We start from the raw sequence: 23,324 nt of genomic DNA, 5'->3' as shown, positions 1-23,324 counted from the left end.
GAGAGCATTAAAAAACGGAATCGTGGGCTTCCTGTTCTGGCGAGCTTTCCCCCGGCAGATATTAGGGAAAGCACCCTGTTCTAAAAATGAGCCGCAGCCTGTACAAGGCTTCCAGGCTCATCATTAATATATCCCAGTTCAAGCCACTAGGTGACAGCTCTGGTATAGTGATTTCTATACAGAATAATGAAGCAATTTCCATTATTCTGTATAAGTTGCAATCTGATGATTGCAAGTTGTGGTCCACTTAGGATGGGATCACATCACAATTTTCCCATCCATTTAATGTAAACACATATAAGTTAAACGGATGCCTTAAACTGCCATACAGTGGCATCCGTTCACAATGGAATTCCATTGTAAAAAAAAATTAAAGATAAAAAATAAATATATTATATATATATATATATATAACAAAACAAAAACAAAAAGAGTGAAGAGCAGCACACAGACAGCAGATGTGGGTGCAAAGAATCCTCCAGAAGACTGACGACCAAGGTCTTATTAATTATCCTAGGTAAAAAAGGAAGGCAGCACTCCAGAAGTTCATGAAGAAAAACGGGTGATTTATTAACCCATGTGATAGCAACGTTTCAGCTCTCTCTATGGAGCCTTTGTCAAGCCATAGTGACATGTGCAAACAAGCGTGTTTTTATAGCATACATGATTAAAATAATTGATTACATCAATCAATATATTCCAAAATGGTGTCAAAGTACAATATATATAAAAAATATTTCAATTAAACCAACATGATTAAATGTGTCATCTTACATAAAGTCCAACACGTGCAATAATTCATAAATAAGTGTATTCCATATGGTGAATATGGTAAACCAAGCATAATTACTATAAACCAAACAGCAGGTGTACATGATCCCCGTAATTAAAAAGATAAAAACAAATAGCTTGATCTCACATGGAGCCGGAGACTGCAGGACCTGGTCGGCGTTGTGGAAATCGCACTGCGCAAGCGTCAATTACTCCTATTATCGCGAGATATACTGGCTGTTTTACTGGCATGGGAAACCATATCAAACATGGCCAAATAAGCAGAGAAATCAACTGCGCAGACTCACCCCAACTAAGATGCGGACGCCTCTGCACATCACCTGACCGCAACAAGTGATCGCCGCGGCCCTTGTCCAACACACCGCAATATATAATGATGGGCTAAATACAGAGAGAGGGCAAAAAGCAGACCACCGCCGTTGCCCACCCTCAAACATACCCATCAATAGCACCCTCATCAGGCACTTGCAGCAAAGCTGCCAAAGATATACAATTAAAATATAGGGGTCAGTACGGAGGACCGGGGGGCCCAGTGTCCCCCCCAGGGTTCAACCTGGCAGAGTGCACGATGCCCCATTAGGATAGGGGAATACAGGTATCGCCGTTGTGCGACCCCGATCCCCCATCCAATTCCTGGACAATACTTCCCTTATAAAAGCAAGAGGCATCCAGCATCAGGGGGCGTACATTATAAAAAGGAGTGGTCAGATTCAATATCAATCACCCCATGTCGTACAGACGGCATGAGGGGGATCAAAGGTGAATCCCCACTCCATCTACATATTATTCTGGATGCCTCTTGCTTTTATAGGGGAAGTATTGTCCAGGAATCTATAACCTAGGATATACACTGCTCAAAAAAATAAAGGGAACACAAAAATAACACATCCTAGATCTGAATTAATTAAATATTCTTCTGAAATACTTTGTTCTTTACATAGTTGAATGTGCTGACAACAAAATCCCACAAAAATGAAAAAATGGAAATCTAATTTTTCAACCCATGGAGGTCTGGATTTGGAGTCACACTCAAAATTTAAGTGGAAAAACACACTACAGGCTGATCCAACTTTGATGTAATGTCCTTAAAACAAGTCAAAATGATGCTCAGTAGTGTGTGTGGCCTCCACGTGCCTGTATGACCTCCCTACAACGCCTGTGCATGCTCCTGATGAGGTGGCGGATGGTCTCCCTAGGGATCTCCTCCCAGACCTGGACTAAAGCATCTGCCAACTCCTGGACAGTCTGTGGTGCAACGTGACGTTGGTGGATAGAGCGAGACATGATGTCCCAGATGTGCTCAATTGGATTCAGGTCTGGGGAACGGGCGGGCTAGTCCATAGCATCAATGCCTTCGTCTTGCAGGAACTGCTGACACACTCCAGCCACATGAGGTCTAGCATTGTCTTGCATTAGGAGGAACCCAGGGCCAACCGCACCAGCATATGGTCTCACAAGGGGTCTGAGGATCTCATCTCGGTACCTAATGGCAGTCAGGCTACCTCTGGCAAGCACATGGAGGGCTGTGCGGCCCTCCAAAGAAATGCCACCCCACACCATTACTGACCCAATGCCAAACCGGTCATGCTGGAGGATGTTGCAGGCAGCAGAACGTTCTCCACGGCATCTCCAGACTCTGTCACGTCTGTCACATGTGCTCAGTGTGAACCTGCTTTCATCTGTGAGGAGCCCCGGGAGCGCCAGTGGCGAATTTGCCAATCTTGGTGTTCTCTGGCAAATGCCAAATGTCCTGCACGGTGTTGGGCTGTAAGCACAACCCCCACCTGTGGACGTCGGGCCCTCATATCACCCTCATGGAGTCTGTTTCTGACCGTTTGAGCAGACACATGCACATTTGTGGCCTGCTGGAGGTCATTTTGCAGGGCTCTGGCAGTGCTCCTCCTGTTCCTCCTTGCACAAAGGAGGAGGTAGCTGTCCTGCTGCTGGGTTGTTGCCCTCCTACGGCCTCCTCCACGTCTCCTGATGTACTGGCCTGTCTCCTGGTAGCGCCTCCATGCTCTGGACACTACGCTGACAGACACAGCAAACCTTCTTGCCACAGCTCGCATTGATGTGCCATCCTGGATAAGCTGCACTACCTGAGCCACTTGTGTGGGTTGTAGACTCAGTCTCATGCTACCACTAGAGTGAAAGCACCGCCAGCATTCAAAAGTGATCAAAACATCAGCCAGGAAGCATAGGAACTGAGAAGTGGTCTGTGGTCACCACCTGCAGAACCACTCCTTTATTGGGGGTGTCTTGCTAATTGCCTATAATTTCCACCTGTTGTCTATCCCATTTGCAAAACAGCATGTGAAATTGATTGTCACTCAGTGTTGCTTCCTAAGTGGACAGTTTGATTTCACAGAAGTGTGATTGACTTGGAGTTACATTGTGTTGCTTAAGTGTTCCCTTTATTTTTTTGAGCAGTGTATATTTACCGTTGTTAAAAAAAAATTCAAATCATACCCCTTTCCCCACAAAAAAGACCAAAAAATAACATTATGGGCATCACCGCATGCGAAAACGCCCATACTATTACAATATTAAAAAAAAGTTAGCTAATATGGTGACTGACGTAATAGAAAAAATTAAGAAGGACGATTCGGCTTTATCTCCCAATAAAATTGAATAAAAAGTGATCAAGTCATACACACCCCAAAATAGTATTGTCAAAAACTACAGCTTGTCCGACAAAAAAAATTTGCCCCCAGACATAACTATTAAATTTATGGAGGTAAAAAAAATAAAAATAATCCAAAGTGAGTCCTGACATTCATGGCACTGACTGAGGCCTACATTCTTGAGCGGGGGTTCTGTTAGGGTTGCCACCTTTAAAAAAAAAAATAACTGGCCAACACAAGTTAAAAATGTTGCCGTGGATTAACACAGATGTTATTTGTTCATATTTTAAATTTTGCTCCATTTTTTCCAATAAAATCAAACTTTACACTGTGTCTTTAAGTTTTATTTAACCTCTATTTTCTTTTAGATGTTTCTGCCAGGATTTGAACTCACAACCATCTACAGTACATTAAAGGCAAGAAACTTAACCACTGAGCTATAGAGCTCCATGTTAAATTGTTGAAAATCAGTAGTAGTTTATCATGTATTATGCATTCATATATATCAGAAGTATCTTATTTTTTTTTGTAATTACATATTTATTTTGTGCCCCATACATTTTTTTTAACAATTAATCAAAAACATATAAAATGATACTTCTGCTGTATGAGTACCTAAACTACTATGAGGTTTTTCTACATCACTAACAATGAGCTCTATAGCTCAGTGGTTAAATTTCTTCCCTTTAACGTAGATGTTCGTGAGTTTGAATCCTGGCAGAAACATTTCAAAAACAGAGGCTAAATAGGACAAATACACAGGGTGTCCCCTGACATACTGACAATGCTTTGGGATACCCCCTTCACGTTCGTAGCACTGACTCCATAAATGGACACATCCATATATGGAGTTAGAGCAGGGACTTCCAGAAGCACTGACTCCATATATGGACATAGAGCAGGGACTCCCAAGCCATATATGTAGTCAGAGCAGAGCTTCTAAGCTGGGGAATCCCACATCCTGATGTATAGTAGGGGCCCCCACAGAGGATAGGGGCCCAGCTCCGTGTATTATACACACTCTGTACTATAGCTTCACCAAACTGAGATCTGCTCAGAAAGCTAATCTACATATTACTGCTTTATTCACAGGTACAATATATGATTATACAGATACTAATACTATGTAGTTTATAAGCATAGAAAAAACATCCATCTCTAGCTTGGTGGTATAGTGGTCTATCCTGTATGTAGATATTCCCGGTTCAAGTCCCAGGAGAGACATATGTTATCTTTTTTTTTTTTTTAAAAGGCTATACTATAATAAATAATCATATAATAATAATAATAATAATAATAATAATAATAGTAATGATAATAATAATAATAATAAAGCCTTACTATATTGAGAAGTGTGTGAGTTTTTTTTCCGCTAAAACCTATTACCTGTTTATTCACAGCCACAAAATATAATTATAAAGAAACCAATAATATTTATTAGCTTTCTAAAACAGAAAAAGACTGTCTTCTCAAAATGATAAGGAAAGAAGAAAAAAAAAATACCTGAAGAAAAAAACTTCAAAGTCTCTCCTAAGATTCAAACCTGGGATCTCTAGATGCGAGACCAATAGCTTAAACTCTAAGCTATAGCATGACCACATAGAGATGCATATGGTCTTTCTATACTTATAAGCCAACACATATTACCAGTGTCTGTGTGATCATATATTCTGCCTGTGAATACAGTAGTAATACGTAGATTCGCTTTCTAAGCAGATTTCAGCATGGTGAAGCTACAGTCAGGGGCAGATTAAGTTTATGATGGGTCCTGGACTGTATACCCAACTTGGGCCCCTTCCCTCCATTTTCCTCTGACATTCCCCCTTCTGTGTGCCACCAAATAGTTATTTCTTTTTCTGCATGAAAATGAGACTGTGGCTCTCCTCTTCCTAGGCCATGTAATGTCACATGTCCTAGGAGCAGCAAGTCTCTGAGTACAAATAATGTAGATAACACCTGTAGTCCGATGTAACACTACAGATAACACAGTGTGTTCTGCCCAGCAGGGCTAGAAAATGATCTTAGTTCATTTGCCAAAGTTTAAGAATCATTTCAGATCACATCTATTTCTTTTCTAATTCATTCTGCTACAATTCCTGTATTTCTGTAGTTATTAGTTAGGTTACAGCACAATCTAGCGGTGGTAAAAATGTATTGCACCTTGTTTTTCTGTTAAAAAGATTATTGTATTTGTGGGTGGTGCAAGGCATTGAGGGAGTGTAATGTATTCTGGGAAATAGAAGTCCAGTCTCAGTCTACAGTCATCAAGGACACACCAGCAGATCTGTCCTTCTGCATATATCTACCTTAAACTATTGTAGGGTCCAGAGGGTCGTCTAGGGATAAAAAGGAACATATTCCTGTGATCCCCCCGCATGGTACTGACTCTTCTGTCAAACCGGACCACCCTAACAAGAAACATCGGAACGGAGGTGTCTGGAGAACCCACCATCTGTAGGGTAGGACACTGGGTTTCAATGGTGCCGCTGTGCACCTTATGATATAGGTGTAGCTGTGCATGTTTGTTGCACAGATTTTTCTTTTACACCTAATCATTGTATGTTTTCTGTTGTTTTTCTGTATGTCGCTGTGCATTATGTATACACTGCTATATGCTCTTTTCTGCATTATTGCTTGAATTGTGCACACAGGGTGCCAGTATACATTGATTGCTGTTACTTTGTTTTTGTGCACCTAAGGTGCTAGTGCATATCAGCCTTTGTTACCTCTTAGTGTCCGACACTGATTGTACAAGTGTAGACACAGCTGTCTTTGTTTCCAAAAGAGCCCCCCCGAGTGTGGGACTGTGGAAAATTCTATTGTCTACTCAGCCTTTAGTATATTTTGAGGGATATATCTCAATTTATTTTATATTATATCAAAAGTAAAAGTTAATTCTTGATTAATCGAGATCACTATTCACTACTTCTTATGATTCATGCGAGTGATCATTTATTAATATAAATTTTCTGATTTGTGACTTTGAACCACCAACGCAAATCATATTGTTTCAACAGGTTCTCCATCTGGATGTTGCTCTTTTGTGCTATAGCCTGTATAGTCCATACAGCTCAGACATTACCTGTGAGCCAGAAGCCCTGCAAAGGTTGGCATCACTGCAAACATGCCTTTACCTCTCCTAATCTGGAAAGGTACAAGAACATAATAATTTGCAGGATACAATGTGAATGTCATGCAAAGGAAATAGACAAACAGTCTCCAAAGGTAGCACTTTGAAAAAGCTTGATCCCACCATTGACAAAAATGGGTTGCTAAGAGAGAAGGACCCAGTAGTGGCATCTATTGATGCCAGACGGGGAGTGTTCTGCCCAGCAGGGCTACAAAATTATCTTCGTTCATTTGCCAGAGTTAAAGAATCATTTCAGATCACATCTATTTCTTCTCTAATTCATTCTGCTGCAATTCCTGTATTTCTGTATTTACTAGGTCATAGCACCATCTAGCAGTGGTAAAAATGTATTGCACCTTGTTTTTCTGGTTATAAAGATTATTATATTTGTAGGTCGTGCAAGGCATTGTGGGAGTGTAATGCATTCTGGGAAAGAGAAGCCCAGTCTCAGTCTACAGTCATCAAGGACACACCAGCAGAGCTCAACTTCTGCATATCTTCTTCTAAAACTCCACCATCCTTTTGCAAGCATATCTGTTTTACCACACAATTGATTGAACATATCAAATACTCCTGTTTTGCCAATAAACAAGTTAGACTACAGAAAACAGTCCTCTTATTTGGAAAACAGGAATGGTTTATACTGAATGTCAGACTGCACACTGTGTGAACGTGCATGAAGACAGAACACAGTGATAGCTCTCTGAGTAAATGTACTAGATGTTCCCTGCAGTCCTACGTATATAACATCCCACATAGCACAGTGATAACTCTCTGGGTACAGATAATGTGCGTAGCTTATAACTACAGTTTGTGCTGCCCAAAGCTGGTGCACCCTCCTCTTTTTTGAAGTGCTGCTCCTCTGACCTACTCCTCTTCCAGCCAGGACACAGTGCCGCAAGATGGAGGAGGCAGGGACGGCAGCAGAGAGTGTGTCCACAGAGCATCCCAGAGATGGTTCACTGAAATTCTTGCTCATTCTGGGCTTTGAAGTTAAGGAGGCGGTGCTGTAAGTGATTGACAGCTGTCTCTGTATACACAGTCAATCACTGATAGGACAGCCTCCTTGACTTCAAAGCCTAGAATGATCAGGAATTTCAATGAATGAAATAAAAGTTTTACTTAAACTTTACTCACAAAACTATATATCAATCTGCTCAGCTCCTTCTGCTGTATAACATGCTGCCTGCAGATAGCACTGCATATCCTTTAAAGTACTGAAGGAGAAGTTACTGAAAATACATTCAAGTCCAAGGACATTAACTGAAAAAGTTTTTTTTTTTGTAAAGCTGACCATGGAAAAGCAAATAGATATCCAAATTAAAATGAATTAACCCCTTCAGGACATCCGCCGTACATATCCAGTCTTTATACATGGCGCCCACTGAAAGAACACAGATGCACACAAGATTGGCATCCGCGTCCGTGATCCGTAGGTTACTTTCATACAGATGGATCCGAAGATCCGTCTGCATAAAAGCTTTTTCAGAGATGAGTTTTAACTTCGTGAAAACTCATATCCGACAGTATATTTTAACACAGAGGCGTTCCCATAGTGATGGGGACGCTTCTATTTAGAATATACTGAGAACTGTGTACATGACTGCCCCCTGCTGCCTGGCAGCACCCGATCTCTTACAGGGGGCTGTGATCCACACAATTAACCCCTCAGGTGCTGCACCTGAGGGGTTAATTGTGCATATCATAGCCCCCTATAAGAGATCAGGGGCTGCCAGGCAGCAGGGGGCAGACCCCCCTCCCTCCCCAGTTTTAATTTCATTGGTGGCCAGTGCGGCCCCCCCTCCCTCTATTGTAATATCATTGGTGGCCAGTGTGCGGCCTCCCCCGGCCCCCCCTCCCTCCCTCTATTGTATTATCATTGATGGCCAGTGTGCGGCCTCCCCCGGCCCCCCTCTCTCTATTGTATTATCATTGGTGGCCAGTGTGCGACCCCTCCCTCCCTCTATTGTATTATCATTGGTGGCCAGTGTGTGGCCTCCCCCGGCCACCCCTCCCTCCCTCTATTATATTATCATTGGTGGCCAGTGTGCGGCCCCCCCGGCCCCCCCTCTATTGTATTAATATCATTGGTGGCCAGTGTGCGGCCTCCCCTCTCTCCCCCCCGATCATTGGTGGCAGCGGAGATTCCGATCGGAGTCCCAGTTTAATCGCTCTGGGGCTCCGATCGGTAACCATGGCAACCAGGACGCTACTGCAGGCCTGGTTGCCATGGTTACTTAGCAATATTACAATATTAGAAGCATCATACTTACCTGCTGCGCTGTCTGTAACTGGCCGGGAGCTCCTCCTACTGGTAAGTGACAGATCATTAAGCAATGCGCCGCACAGACCTGTCTCTTACCAGTAGGAGGAGCTCCCGGCCGGTCACAGACAGCGCAGCAGGTAAGTATGATGCTTCTAATATTGTAATATTGCTAAGTAACCATGGCAACCAGGCCTGCAGTAGCGTCCTGGTTGCCATGGTTACGGATCGGAGCCCCAGCGATTAAACTGGGACTCCGATCGGAACTCTCCGCTGCCACCAATGATCGGAAGGGGGGAGGGGGAGAGGGGAGGCCGCACACTGGCCACCAATGATATTACAATAGAGGGAGGGGGGGCCGCACACTGGCCACCAATGATAATACAATAAAGGGAGGGAGGGGGGGCCGGGGGAGGCCGCACACTGGCCACCAATGATATTACAATAGAGGGAGGGAGCGGGGGCCGGGGGAGGCCGCACACTGGCCACCAATGATAATACAATAGAGGGAGGGAGGGGGGGCCGCACACTGGCCACCAATGATAATATAATAGAGGGAGAGAGGGGGGGGCGGGGGGGACGCACACTGGCCACCAATGATATTCAAACTGGGGAGGGAGGGGGGTCTGCCCCCTGCTGCCTGGCAGATGCTGATCTCTTACAGGGGGCTATGATATGCACAATTAACCCCTCAGGTGCAGCACCTGAGGGGTTAATTGTGCTGATCACAGCCCCCTGTAAGAGATCGGGTGCTGCCAGGCAGCAGGGGGCAGTCATGTACACAGTTCGTAGTATATTCTAACTAGAAGCGTCCCCATCACTATGTGAACGCCTCTGTGTTAGAATATACTGTCGGATATGAGTTTCACGATCTAACTCATATCCGACAGTATATTCTAACATAGAGGCGTTCCCATGGTGATGGGGACGCTTCAAGTTAAAATATACCATCGGATTGGAGAAAACTCCGATCCGATGGTATAATAGGGACTCCTGACTTTACATTGAAAGTCAATGGGGGACGGATCCGTTTGAAATTGCACCATATTGTGTCAACGTCAAACGGATCCGTCCCCATTGACTTGCATTGTAATTCAGGACGGATCCGTTTGGCTCCACACGGTCAGGCGGACACCAAAACAACTTTTTTTTTCATGTCCATGAATCCTCCAAAAATAAAGGAAGACCCACGGACGAAAAAACGGTCACGGATCACGGACCAACGGAACCCCGTTTTGCGGACCGTGAAAAAATATGGTCGTGTACATGAGGCCTAATACTGTTGAGGAGGCCCTGACAAAATCTTTTAGTCCTCCTCCTCCTGGATGGGCCCCTTCTAGGTCAGGGCCCCAAAGCAGCAGCTTCCCCTGCAGCTACGCCCCTGGCGCCGGGGTAATATAATTAAGGCTACTTTCACACTAGCGTTCAGAGAGGATTCGTCTGGTGTCTGCACAGATGGATCCTCTCCTATAATGCAGACGTTTGGATCCGTTCAGAACGGATCCGTCTGCATTATAGTTTAGAAAAAATTCTAAGTGTGAAAGTAGTTCAGACGGATCCGTCCAGACTTTACATTGAAAGTCAATGGGGACGGATCCGTTTGAAAATTGAGCCATATTGTGTCATCTTCAAACAGATCCGTCCCCATTGACTTACGTTGTAAGTCTGGACGGATCCGTTTGCCTCTGCACGGCCAGGCGGACACCCGAACGCTGTGTCCGCTTGCTGAGCGGAGGCTGAACGCTGCCAGACTGATGCATTCTGAGCGGATCCGCATCCACTCAGAATGCATTAGGGCAGTACGGATGCGTTCGGGGCCGCTTGTGAGCCCCTTCAAACGGAGCTCACAAGCGGAGCCCCGAACGCTGGTGTGAAAGTAGCCTAAGGGGTATCAGGGTACATTGGGTATAATATAACTGAGGAGGGCTATCAGACATTATAAAGGGGTAATATACCTTACATTACCCCTGTATTACGTCCCTGATAGGATAGCACTCCTCAGTTATGTTATCCCTGTATAATGCACCCTGATACCCCTTAGTTATATTATATAACTAAGGGATATCAGGGTACATTACACAGTGGTAATATAACTGAGGAGGGCTATCATGGGACATTATACAGGGGTAATGTAAGCTATATTACCACCGTATAATGCTCGATAGGCCTCCTGAGTTATATTACCCCTGTATAATAATATACCCTGATACCCCTTAGTTATATGACCCCGCCGGGATCATATAAATAAGGGGTATCCGGGTACATAATTATACAAGTGTAATATAAGTTACTCAGGAGGCCTATCAGGCATTATCCGGTGGTAATATAAGTTATATTACCCCCTGTATAATGTACCCTGATACCCCTTGGTTATATTACCCCCTGTTTAATGTACCCTGATTACCCTCAGTTATAGGGGGTATCAGGGGACATTATGGGTAATATTATAACTAAGGGGTATTAGGGTACATTATACAAGGGTAATATAACTGAGGAGGACTCCGTGTTATCAGGGGACATTATACAGGGGTGCTTATTTATATTACCCCTGTATAATGTACCCTGATAGATACCCCTAAGTTATAGGGGTATCAGGGTTGAGGTCAAACTGAATATAACGGTGTATTCAAACGGAATATAACGGAATGGCCAGATGGAATGCAAAACGTAAGCCTTTAAGAGGCATTCTGTTTTTCTCTGTCCTAATAGAAGTCTATGGGAAAACATAACCAATCCGTCTGGGTCACGTTACACAAGACGGAAAACAAATTCTGTTTTCCGTCTTGCATAAAGGGAACCAGACGGATCCGTTTTGATTCCCATAGACTTCTATTATGACAGAAAGCTAACTGAATGCCTTTTAAAGCCTTCCGTTTTGCATTCCGTCATAATACAAGTCTATGGGCTGCAAGCTGCAATCAGGCTGTCTGCGGTCATATAGATAAATTAGAGAATTATATATACTATATAATATACTATATCAATATACTCCTGAGGAGATATATAATTGCCCCTCTGTAGAGACGCCAAGGCTTTGCGACACCCCCCTCTTTATTCCCAGCCCAAGGGATCAAACCCCATCTATCCCACTTTAATAGAATGCATAAAAACGTTTTAAACTTGATAGAGGAGATTCTCCGTCCTCAGTCCTCAACTTAAATTATCAAATTACCTCCTCCTCAGCGCAGCTGTCGTGCTGGCACTGCGCTCCTGTGTACTCTGGTCCTGGTTGACTCACTTGACTGGTATGTCTGGTTCCTCCTAGTCTGGACTCCTGGCTAATGCCCCGCCTGCAAACCAGAATTGACTGGCGGGCGGCGGAGCGCGAATCTAAAGGCGGCGTGCGTCTGACGTTACGTCTGTGCGTTCTGCCGCTGCGCATCACTGAAGATTCGGATCGGGGCCTTACGTTTTAAAGGAAAAGGCAGCGGTACGGCCAGGAATCAGCGAGGGGGGGGGGGCCCGCAGGGGGGCAAGAATAACTAAGGGTGGGGCAATTGCCCCCCCTTAGCGACGCCACTGGATGCGGTGGTTAAATGTGACCACGGCATCTGAGCAGTCAGGAAGCGGAAGCCGCACAGCGTTACCTGGCTGAGTTCGGGGAACCTGTTACAGTATTATAATAGGCTGTATCCTCAAACAGGCTTCGGAGTCTATTAGAGGAATATACCAATACAGGCCACTAGGTGGCAGCACTGTATTGTTATACTGAAAATTAAGTATTCAATGAAGGCTAAATAGCCATCAATGAACACCACTGGCAATCTTATGATTGTCAGTTATTGACACCCACGGTGACTTTAAAAAAAAGTAAAACAAGTAAAAAAAAATAAAAAAGTTTTTACAAATCTAAAAAATAAAAAAAATTAAGTTAAAATCACCCCCTTTCCTTAAAATAAAAATACTTAACCAATAAAAAAATAAACATCATGAGCATCGTCCCGTGCGAAAAGGCCCATACAATTAAAAAATAACAATATTATTGGCATACGGCAAATGGCGTAACAGGAAAAAAATTTTTTTAAAAAATGCCAATTCGGCATTTTTTGTCACTTCAACTCCCCAATAATTTTTTTAAATAAAAAGTCTTCTAAAAGTCGCACACACTTCAAATTGGTATAACTGAAAAGTACAGATCGCCCTGCCCATAGACAGCCCCGTAAACATAACTACAAAAAAGTTATAGGGGTCAAAATATAGTGATAACTTATTTATTTATTTTCTCTCAAAAGTGTGGGATCGTTGTAACAGTACTGACCTGGAGAATGAAGATAACAGGTCAATTTTACCGCATAATGTACGGTGTAAAAAAAATAAAATAAAATCCTTTGTCAAAATTGCATTTTTTCCCAATTCTACCCCATTTGGAATTTTTTTTTCCGCTTCCCACTACATTGTATACAACTGTGAATGGCGTCATTAGAAAGTACAACTTGCCCCCCAAAAAATAAGGCTTTGTGAATGGAAAAATAAAAAAAAGTTAGGACTATGGAAAGGCGGAGAGTGAAAAAAAGAAAACACAAAAATGGAAAATCGCAGGGTCCTCTAAGGGTTAAAAAGTTGTTTCAGTACATAAATGTTAAGAAACAAAACAAATCACTGCGAAAGTTCAAAAGGAATGCTTATAATTATCAGATGACAAAAAATGGAGAAATATCTACTTTCATCTCAATGTAACCCACAACACATGCAAGAGATAAGATACTAGTGGTAAACAATTGCCTCATGATATTGACTCCTACATTCCATTTGACTGAAATCAGTATTATGACTAAAAGCATAAATGCATCAGCACCATACTTACATTAGATTCTATTGTATCACTTGAAGAGTCCTCAACAAAATACATGCCAGTTTGCCCTAAAACCGCAATGAAAATAGTTAAATAGTTAATAAATGGTAAGCACTATTAAATGTATTAAATGTCAAAATAATCTTTAAAAAGTACTTGTGCATAAAAATGTATGAAGGTTTACATCCAGAAAAGTCACTTAAGAAAATAGGTCAAAAGGTGAAATAATAAAATAAATAGATTAAAGGTGGTTTTCCCATTGTTAAAAGTAATCCCCTAAGCACAGTGTCACAGTGGTTAGCACTGGTGCTAGGCTCAAATTTGACCAAGGACAACATTTGTATGGGGTTTATATATTCTCCATACTGATAGGGAACTTAGATTGTGAGCCCCATTGGGGACAGGGTGATGCTAATGTCTGTAAAGCACTGTGGAATAGGTCAGTGCTATATAAATAAGAAAATAATAAACTATTACATTGGTAGGAGTCCTACCACTGGGACTCCCACCGATCAAGAGAACGGGAATTCCATACCCTTCAGAGTGTCCTGAAATGAATGGAGTGCCAGGTAGGGCTGCTAACTCCCACTGCATTCATGTCTATATAGGTTCTGAAAATAGCCGAGCACTGTACTAGAGAGGAATGGAGAGGCAGTGCACATGCTTGAGTTCATTTCGATATGCTCAGAGGTGTATGGAGTATCCATTTCCATGACCAGTGAAGGTCCCAGTCTCACCAATCTAATAGTTATCCCTTGCCCTGTGGATAGGGGATAACTTTTAAAAACCAGAATACCCCTTTTTCTGGGCTAACAATATTGATGACCTTTCCCTGGCTTACGGCAATTAAGCTCCCATTCAACTGAGTGGGGGCTGAGCTGTAGTAACCTTGCACAGCCCCTACACTTAATAATGAGTTGTGTTTGCTGCTCTTGGTACAATTGGTGCCAAAGACTACAAGTAACACCTAATCAGTGGGGGTGTTGGGTGTCAGGCCTCCACAGATCTGAAATCACCCATCCTGAGGACAGACCATCAATATCCTGATCCACTGAAACCCCTTTAAGAATTTTGATTGCATAAGTATAGTGCTATCACTGTCCTGTGCGAATCTGGACTTAAAAATGAAAAAAAAAATTGATATTCAACTGAAGCACAGTATTGTTTTATGATTACCAACCTAATAAGAGTTCTCCAATGTTTTCTCGTGATGGTGCAACACTGATACACCTGCGATTTACCCTAAAAAACAAAAAGAATAAAAATTTAACTTTGATTTATTAACTATCGAAGAATTAATCGGCTTGTGCCAACCTTTCTGCATTTCTATGGGAGTGCAAAATCCACGGATAGCACACCGTGTGCTATCCACTTCCATATGTCCGCATAAAAGACAGAACATATAGTTATCCGCAAAATGCAGTCCGTGCCCCATTTAAGTTTATGGCTCCAAGAAAATGCGGATTGCACATGGAATGTGTTCCGTATGCAATCCGTATTTTGCAGATCCGTCTCTGCAAACTTTAATGCCCTGTCATGTCACTTTTGAATCTTTATTAAAATGATACCTTACATTTTTTTGTGGATCCGCAAAATATGGAAGACATATGGAAACATACACTCTGTTTTTTGGCGGGCATGCAGAAGATTTTGCTGAACAACTGACCCAGATATTTCCATACCACAAATAACATACGGCTGACAAAATGAGCCCTAATCCTGACAATGAAGAGGCAATGCAACCAGCTGTGCAGAGAACTGCAGCAAGGACACATTCAAGTGATTAAGCTCTTGCTGCTGGCCCCGTTCAGCCTGCTTGCTCTGCTTTATAAAATGCATGCAATTAACTCCCTAACATGGCATACATATATGGCACGGTGGCCGATAGTTAGAGCAGAGCATACATGTACATAGGGGTGCACCTAGCCTTTCTGCTGCCTAAGGTGAAAACTGAAACGGCGCCCCCCCATGCAAATTTCTTAACCTAACCCCTTTGCCTCAATGAAAGCACTCATTGTGCATGGCCCTTCTGCTGCCCCCCTCTTGCCCCTTCCTGGTGCTGCCTGAGGCGATCACCTCACCTGGCCTCATTGGTGGTGCACCTCTGCATGTACAGATGTTGAAAATGGTAACTTGATACTTAACACAGTGTATGTTACGTTAAATAGGTATTTGGTTGAACACTGCTTCTCCTGCGCTCCCATAGAGTAATGGAGCGATGGCGCACATTTCCAAATAGTGACTCCAACCATTTGAAGGGGGGAGGCTCCAACGGGGTACGTACTCGTTCTCGTGATTGGTGGGGGTCCCAGAAGCAGCTATACCCTATCCTGTGGAGGGGATAACTTGTTATAACAGGAATTCCCCTTTAAGTGTCAATATGCCTGCCCCATTTTATATTTTATTATAACTTTGAAACTTGTGCTGTATAAACAGCAATATGCTGCCCAGAAACAATGAATTTGTATTAGGACAAGCAAATGCAATAGCCATTCCCATTCAGTGCATCTCCACAAACGAACAGGCAATTGTTAGGAAGGAAAGTCGATTTGCATAAAACTTTCAATACTGTACGGAGCGAGCACTCCGTACAGTGTTAAAATGTATTGGCCCAGATGAGCCGAAGTTATTACTTCGCGAAGTCTCGTGAGACTTCGGGTAATAACTTCAAAAATGTATTTCTACTGTTTAAAACCTTTTCCTGAACTCTGTTTCTGTTCCAAGTGGTACCTAGAAATTAATTTTCAAAGTTATTACCTGAAGTCTCACGAGACTTTGCAAAGCAATACCTTCGGCTCATCTGAGCCAATACATTCTAAAACTATACGGCGCGCTCACTCCGTACAGTATTCAATCGAAGTTTTATGCGAATTGACTTCGGATGTTTCATCCGAAGTCGATTCGCTCATCCCTAGTGTCTATGCAAACAGAGAGGAAAAGGGATGCAAATGAGCTCTTAACAAGCTCTGCCTCTAATGCCACCAGATGTAAGGCAGCTATCCAATAAGTCAATGTTTGACCCTTTAAATAGGCCTTGAGACATGACTTGGATATTAAATAAGCCAGCACCTCAGAGTACTGGCTTAACTGAGTGAGAAGCCTCTGGAATTCTGGCAAGAAAATAGATGCAAAGGGTTCCCTTTTCTTCCCAGAATCCCAGAGGATTTGCATCCCTTTTCTTCCAAGAATTCTAGAGGAGGATGTATGGTCTATAAGTCTCCCCACGACAACTAAGGCGCTCTCTCCCTAAGGAGAGATAGAAACCCCCATATGCAAACAGTTGGATAGGGAGGTTGTTGGTGACAGATTCCATTTAAACCCAAAAATAGAAATAAAGATGTCCATAGGTTTTAATTGTTGGGCAAGGACACTTCAACAGGAGAGACATTTTACACTAGCAAATGTGAACCAAATTTTGGGGGTCTCTATAGACTTTTTTGTCAGTATTGTCAGTGGATTGGATACTCATGGATATCTTTTATGTAGTTGGTTTGGAGACTCATTGTGGCATTGCATACATGGTCCTGGTGTTTCAGATCTCTAATCGACGACCACTTTAAATCATCTGGACAGATATAGTTCAATACTGGGGCAGGGAGCTGTTATCTCCCTGGTCCGCCATTCAATTCTATATACTACAGGCCACTTTAGACATGCATGCTATTAGACATGGGGGTGGGATTGCTATACAGACCATTGCAAGGCAGTGATGTCATTGTCTGCCCATTGTCAGCTTGTCACATGGGGGGGGCACGATGACATCTATGCATCACACAAAGCCGCAGAGGGGATCCCATCCCAGATTTCTCATGGATTAAAGGTCTTTCATTGTGATGGGTGTAGGAGAGTATTAGTTTTATTAATTATTGTGTTGTGTGGAACCTTACTGAATGTGGTACTAAGGAGGGACACCATTACTGTTTGCAGTACTAAGAAACCTCACCTGCCTAAGTTCTGTGGATATAAAAAATATACACATCTTTTATATACACAACCTGTAGAGGATGAACTCTGTACATGTACAGCATTGCGCAAAGCTCTGTACATGTACAGCGCTACTAAAATGGTAACCGTGCCAATTCACACCGTGACCAGGGTAAGATAGCTGCTCTGCCTGGCGGTCAGCCATCTTAGCTAAGGACCACAGGAGGTTTTCCTGTGCAGACCATGGCAGTGATAAAGAATCAGAGGGAAGTGGATGAAGCCCTCTGCAGGCATCCATTATAGCTTGTGACTGCATGCAGAGAGGTTCTGTGCCCCTCTGTGCTGTACATTGGCTTGCTAAAACTTGGGTTGCACAACCACTGTTCTTTCTGTGCGTCTCCTTTGAAAGAGGAAATGTCTGAAATTGCTGCAGTGATCAAGGTCCAAGGCCAATAGAGAAATAGGCTGGGATTTTGTATTAGCCCATTGAATAATATTGCACACCTTCCACACATTATCCAGTGCTTGCCAACTTGGAATGAACCCCACTTAGTTTGGATGTATTAAAGCGAGGAGGTAATGAATAAGGCGTTCCACCAGTATGGATGTAAAAAGTTTAAGGAGGGAGATGGGACGTTAATTCGCAGGACTAGTGTGATCCTCATCAGGCTTAGGAATTACTGGAATTAAAACAGTAAGCATATCGGAAGGCAAAGAGCCCCCATGAAGAATAACATATTAGCACAAACTTTTAAATTTGGGTTGCTAAAACATCCTAATAACAACAAGGACAGCACCTGTCCTTGCTGTTATTAGATTGTTATATTGGTTATCACATCCACATAACTGCTATCTTGTGTAGGATGTTGTTTGTGGTACTTGTGGTCTGCTGCGTGCATCCTCCACTGTATGCATCTTTGCTGGGGATCACCATTAGCAACGGGCCACAAGTGCAGGATTTGCTCCCTGGTATATATATGCACAACTGCATATGGGTTTGAGCACTTCCTGCCTGTTTAACACCACGCTATCTTTGTTAGTTTGCTAAAACATCCTTAAACTTTTTAAAATACAACGCCAAAAATCTGGTCCTGGCTATTTACCTTTTTATCACGTTATCACCAAGTCTATTTACTCATCTGAAATATCTAATATCACGATTAACCAGGCCTAATTTTGCAAATCTGACATGTGTCACTTTATGTGGTAATAACTTTAAAATGCTTTTACTTATCCAGGCCATTCTGAGATTGTTTTCTCGTCACATATTGTACTTCATGACGCACATCATGCAATCAGCTGCAGCATCACAAATGAACACCTTCAGCTATGATGACGACCAAGCACGCCGGATAGTAGCGCAAGTCGATTCATCTGTTGAATTTTTGAAAGTTCCATCCAGTGAGTTTAGAAGCCGTGACTTGGAAAGAGAATCAAAACATTTAATTTCTCTTGAGTTACACGCGGCCACACTTGCTGAGTATTATCGTACACAACGCATACCACGAGGTCTTCGTGTGAACCTTAGACCTACACTGTTTGGTGATAATCTTGATTACTGTACTCGATTTGCCAGTATTCTAAACAAGTGCTCTCTGGATTTGATCACATTAACCATTGAACATCTTACTCAAGCTATTTCTGATAGCAAGCAGGCTATCGATTCCATTGAGACCCAACTAAAGGACTGTCTTAAGATAGAGGATTTACAAACACTAAAAACAAAGGTTGATAAACAATGTACAGATTTAAGGATGCAAATTCAAGCTACCAAAAGAACCAAATATATTCGGGACTCCGAGGATTATTCAACCAATCGTGTATACCGGTGGCAAGACAAGTCTGGCACGGCTATCCAGAACACCAGACGCCCAGGCCGCAGGGCAGGTTACACATCTTCAGGATCTGGGAGCGAATCTACTACTGGCCAACAACTTTTTTTTAGGGAGACGACGCCGGCCAAGAAAGCCAACACAAGGAGAGCAGGCCGCCATCATTGGAGAAGTAGACGCCCCACGAGTGACTCATTCACAGGTATACCCGATTCTTTAGTTTTAAATCTGTCTTCTAAGACCTTGAATTTAGCTCAAATACAGCTACTACAGAGGGGTTTATCATTTAGCCCCACTGCACCTCTCGACACCTTTAATTTGGACATGGATCTCCAACGTTTTTTCCGGTCTATGCGGTTAAAAGCTCATTTCTCTAAAGAGAGGGAGTCCGCATTAGGGAACATTGGACATTCTGATGAAATTACTGGTTCATTGACTTTGAAGCAATTTGGTTTACGGCTGAAAAGCTATTATATGCCTCCTAAGAGTGAACACCCTGTAGAAACATATATAGGGCTAGTTAAGAAGGATATTGATAAGCTATTAACTCAGCTAAAACAAGGGGGAGAGTGTTATTTACATCAGAATCTCTCGACTTTGGAGAGACAGACTATTCGTCATCTATTAGATGATGATACGCTTATATTTAAACCTGCAGACAAAGGGGGAGCCCTGGTGATACTTAATAAAGATTACTATGTGCAAGAAATTCTCGGCCAATTATCCGATAATGACACGTATATAATTTTACCAAGGGATCCGATATTTGATATCAAGCGTGAGCTTGAGAATATAATCAAACAATATGAAGCGAATGCAACCATAGATCGGAAATTAGCAGAATTTCTTATTAAACAATATCCTATCACCCCTGTATTTTACACCCTCCCCAAGGTGCATAAATGTATGGAACGTCCGCCAGGACGACCAATAGTCGCAGCAACTTATTCAATATTGACCCCTCCAGCTATCCTCCTTGAAAAAATTCTCACACCCTTAACACAAACTGCCCCTTCGTATTTAAGGGATACTCACCATTTTTTAGAGGAGCTTAGAAAAATTAAGATAGACACGGATTGTATACTAATGACTCTAGATGTGTGTAGCTTATATACCTCTATAACCCATAATAAAGGATTAACCACAGTGCGGAATATGTTGGATTGTAGTGAATACACACCACATCAGAAAGATTTTTTTCTTGCCCTTTTGACCACAGTTCTGACACGAAATTATTTTCTTTTTCAAGATACTTACTATCAGCAGTGCCGCGGGACTGCGATGGGGTCCAATGTCGCACCGCCGTATGCAAATTGCTATATGGCTCAGTTCGAACAGGAATTTATATATTCTCATCCACTTTTTCAAGAGCATTGCATTTTTTGGAAGCGTTTTATAGACATGGTGTTTTGCATATGGCGGTGCGACATTGTGACCCTTCAAGAATTTTTTGTTTTTATTAATAGCATATGGCCCGAATTAAAATTTACAGCACATACTGATTTTTCTAAAATACCTTTCTTAGACACCTGGGTCATAAAAGGTCAGGATGGTGAATGTCAAACAGATTTATATATGAAAAATACAGATCGTAATAGCCTGCTTAGCTACGAAAGTAATCACCCACCTGCTACTAAAAGGTCTATACCTTATTCACAATTCCAGAGGGTCAATAAAATTGTTAGTGACCCTTCTACCCGTACTGTCCGTCTTCAAGAGATGACCAATAAGTTTAGGCAAAGGGGTTACCCGGAATGGTTACTCACACATCAGCGTAGCAAATGTGAAATATCTCCAATAGAGCAGAGTAAGACATTACAGAAAAAAGAAAACTCCCCCTAGTTATAAAGTACCACCCGTGGATTAACCGTATAAGGGCAGTTATTAATAAGCATTGGAACATTATAACCAGGTCTTATCCCCAGATTGCAGAATTTCAAAGCCCTCCGATGTTATGCTACAAGCGGGCAAGTAATTTAAGGGACAAAATTATTAGGGCAGATATAGGCACTGTTAAGAAGGGCCCCCGACAAATGACATTTTCTTCTGTCAGGAAGGGCACCTTTTCTTGTTTAAGTTGCATTCACTGCTCTAGTATAATAAAAGGTTCTTATATCTCACACCCACATAGTGGGGAACAAATTCCAGTAAAGGGTCACTTTACGTGCAATAGTTCCTGTATTATATACCTGCTGAAATGTGGACTCTGCTATGTAGGGGAGACTACAATGCGGATGAAGGTTCGATTTGCTAAACACAAATCAACCATCCGCAATGAAAATCTGCTATTGCTGATTCCTTTGCATTTTTTTCAACAAAAACATAATGTGTCCCAACTTCGATTTGAAATTATCGAGGAGGTACTGCCCCCTCGCAGGGGAGGTAATAGAGTGGAGTTATTACTGAAGCGTGAAGCCTATTGGATTCACCGCCTACAAACGATGACACCCAAGGGGTTGAATCGGGAGAATGCGGTGAGTAGTTTTCTATGATAATATGTAGGAGCTGACTATTGTGTATAACCATTCACTTATGCTCGATCTAGGTAATCATTTTCGTTTTTATACTCTTTATGTGTTTCTACAGTGTAACTGATATTCAGCGATCTTCGATGATACAGAAGGATCGCATTTATTTTCTCTTTTCTGGATGTTAGTAAACATACCTTGGTTGCCTTGCCAACATGATGTCAGAATCACATGACTTGAAGGCTTCTATCATGTGATGAGGGGCGGGCTATTTAAACATATGTTGATGTTCATTTCATTGCCACTTGCTGTCTGCTTTAGTTTGACAAAGGCACTTGCATGTGCCGAAACGCGCGTCACTTCTATCCATGAGTGGCGAATAAAATATTGACAATCACATCGTAAGGAGTGCCGGTTCTTTCTTCTATTCAAGTGGTAAAATTGAGTCAACATATTTCATTTTTATTTATAAAAAAAATACCAAATTTACAAAAATTTGGAAAAATTAGCAATTTTCAGAATTTCTATTTCTTTGCTTTTAAAAGAGATAGTGATACCTCCTAAAATAGTTATTACTTTACATTTCCCATATGTCTACTTCCTGTTTGGATCATTTTGTAAATGACATTTTCGTTCTTTGGGACGTGAGAAGGCCTAAAGTTTAGAAGCAAATCTTGAAATTTTTCAGAAAATTTCCAAAACCCACTTTTTAAGGACCAATTTAGGTCTGAAGTCACTTTGTGAGGCTTATTAAGAATTAAACTAAAATGTAGATGAAATTTTAGAATTTCACTTTCTTGGTATATTTTTCTTTTTAATCCATTTTTTCCAGTACAAAGCAAGTGTTAACAGCCAAACAAAAGTCAATATTTATTGCCCTGATTCTGTAGTTTACAGAAACACCCAATATGTTGTTGTAAACTGCTGTACGGGCACATGGCAGGGTGCAGAAGGAAAGGAACGCCATATGGTTTTTGGAGGGCAGATTTTACTGGGATAATTTTAAGTCGCCATGTCACATTTGAAGATGCACCCGTAGAGTAGAAACTCCAAAAAAATACCCCATTTTGGAAACTATGGGATGAGGTGGCAGTTTTGTTGGTACTATTTTAGGGTATATGTGATTTTTGGTTGCTCTATATTACACTTTTTATGAGGTAAGGTAACAAAAATTAGCTGTTTTGGCACCGTTTTTATTTTTTATTTACAATGTTCATCTGACAGGTTAGATCATGTGGTATTTTTATAGAGCAGGTTTTAACAGATGCGATAATACCAAATATGACTACTTTGTGTCAGTTTTACATAATAAAGCACTTTTGAAAAAAACAAAATGACTTTTTAGTGTCTCCATATTCTGAAAGCCATATTTTTTTTTATGGGTGACTGTCTTATGTAGGGGCTAATTATTTTTTGTAAGAGATGATGGTTTTATAGTACTATCTTAGGGTGCATATGACTTTTTGATCGCTTGGTATTACACTTTTTGTGATGTAAGA

General features: G+C 41.9%; 1 protein-coding gene across 2 annotated transcripts in view; it reads right to left on the bottom strand.

Annotated features, from left to right (window-relative positions):
• LYST (lysosomal trafficking regulator) overlaps positions 1 to 23,324 on the bottom strand; it is a 736,927-nt gene that overhangs the window by 147,121 nt on the left and 566,482 nt on the right. For both annotated transcript variants that reach the window (XM_040429442.1, XM_040429443.1), the window contains 2 exons: positions 14,782 to 14,843; positions 13,614 to 13,669 (listed from right to left, as the gene is read on the bottom strand). In XM_040429442.1, coding sequence (XP_040285376.1) covers positions 13,614 to 13,669; positions 14,782 to 14,843 — 118 coding nt within the window. The remainder of the gene's footprint in view (positions 1 to 13,613; positions 13,670 to 14,781; positions 14,844 to 23,324) is intronic.

The sequence above is a fragment of the Bufo bufo genome, chromosome 4 (genome assembly GCF_905171765.1).
Source record: "Bufo bufo chromosome 4, aBufBuf1.1, whole genome shotgun sequence".
Taxonomy (NCBI): domain Eukaryota; kingdom Metazoa; phylum Chordata; class Amphibia; order Anura; family Bufonidae; genus Bufo; species Bufo bufo.
The sequence above is the reverse complement of the archived record's forward strand: the minus strand, read 5'-3'. Positions and strand labels throughout refer to the sequence as shown.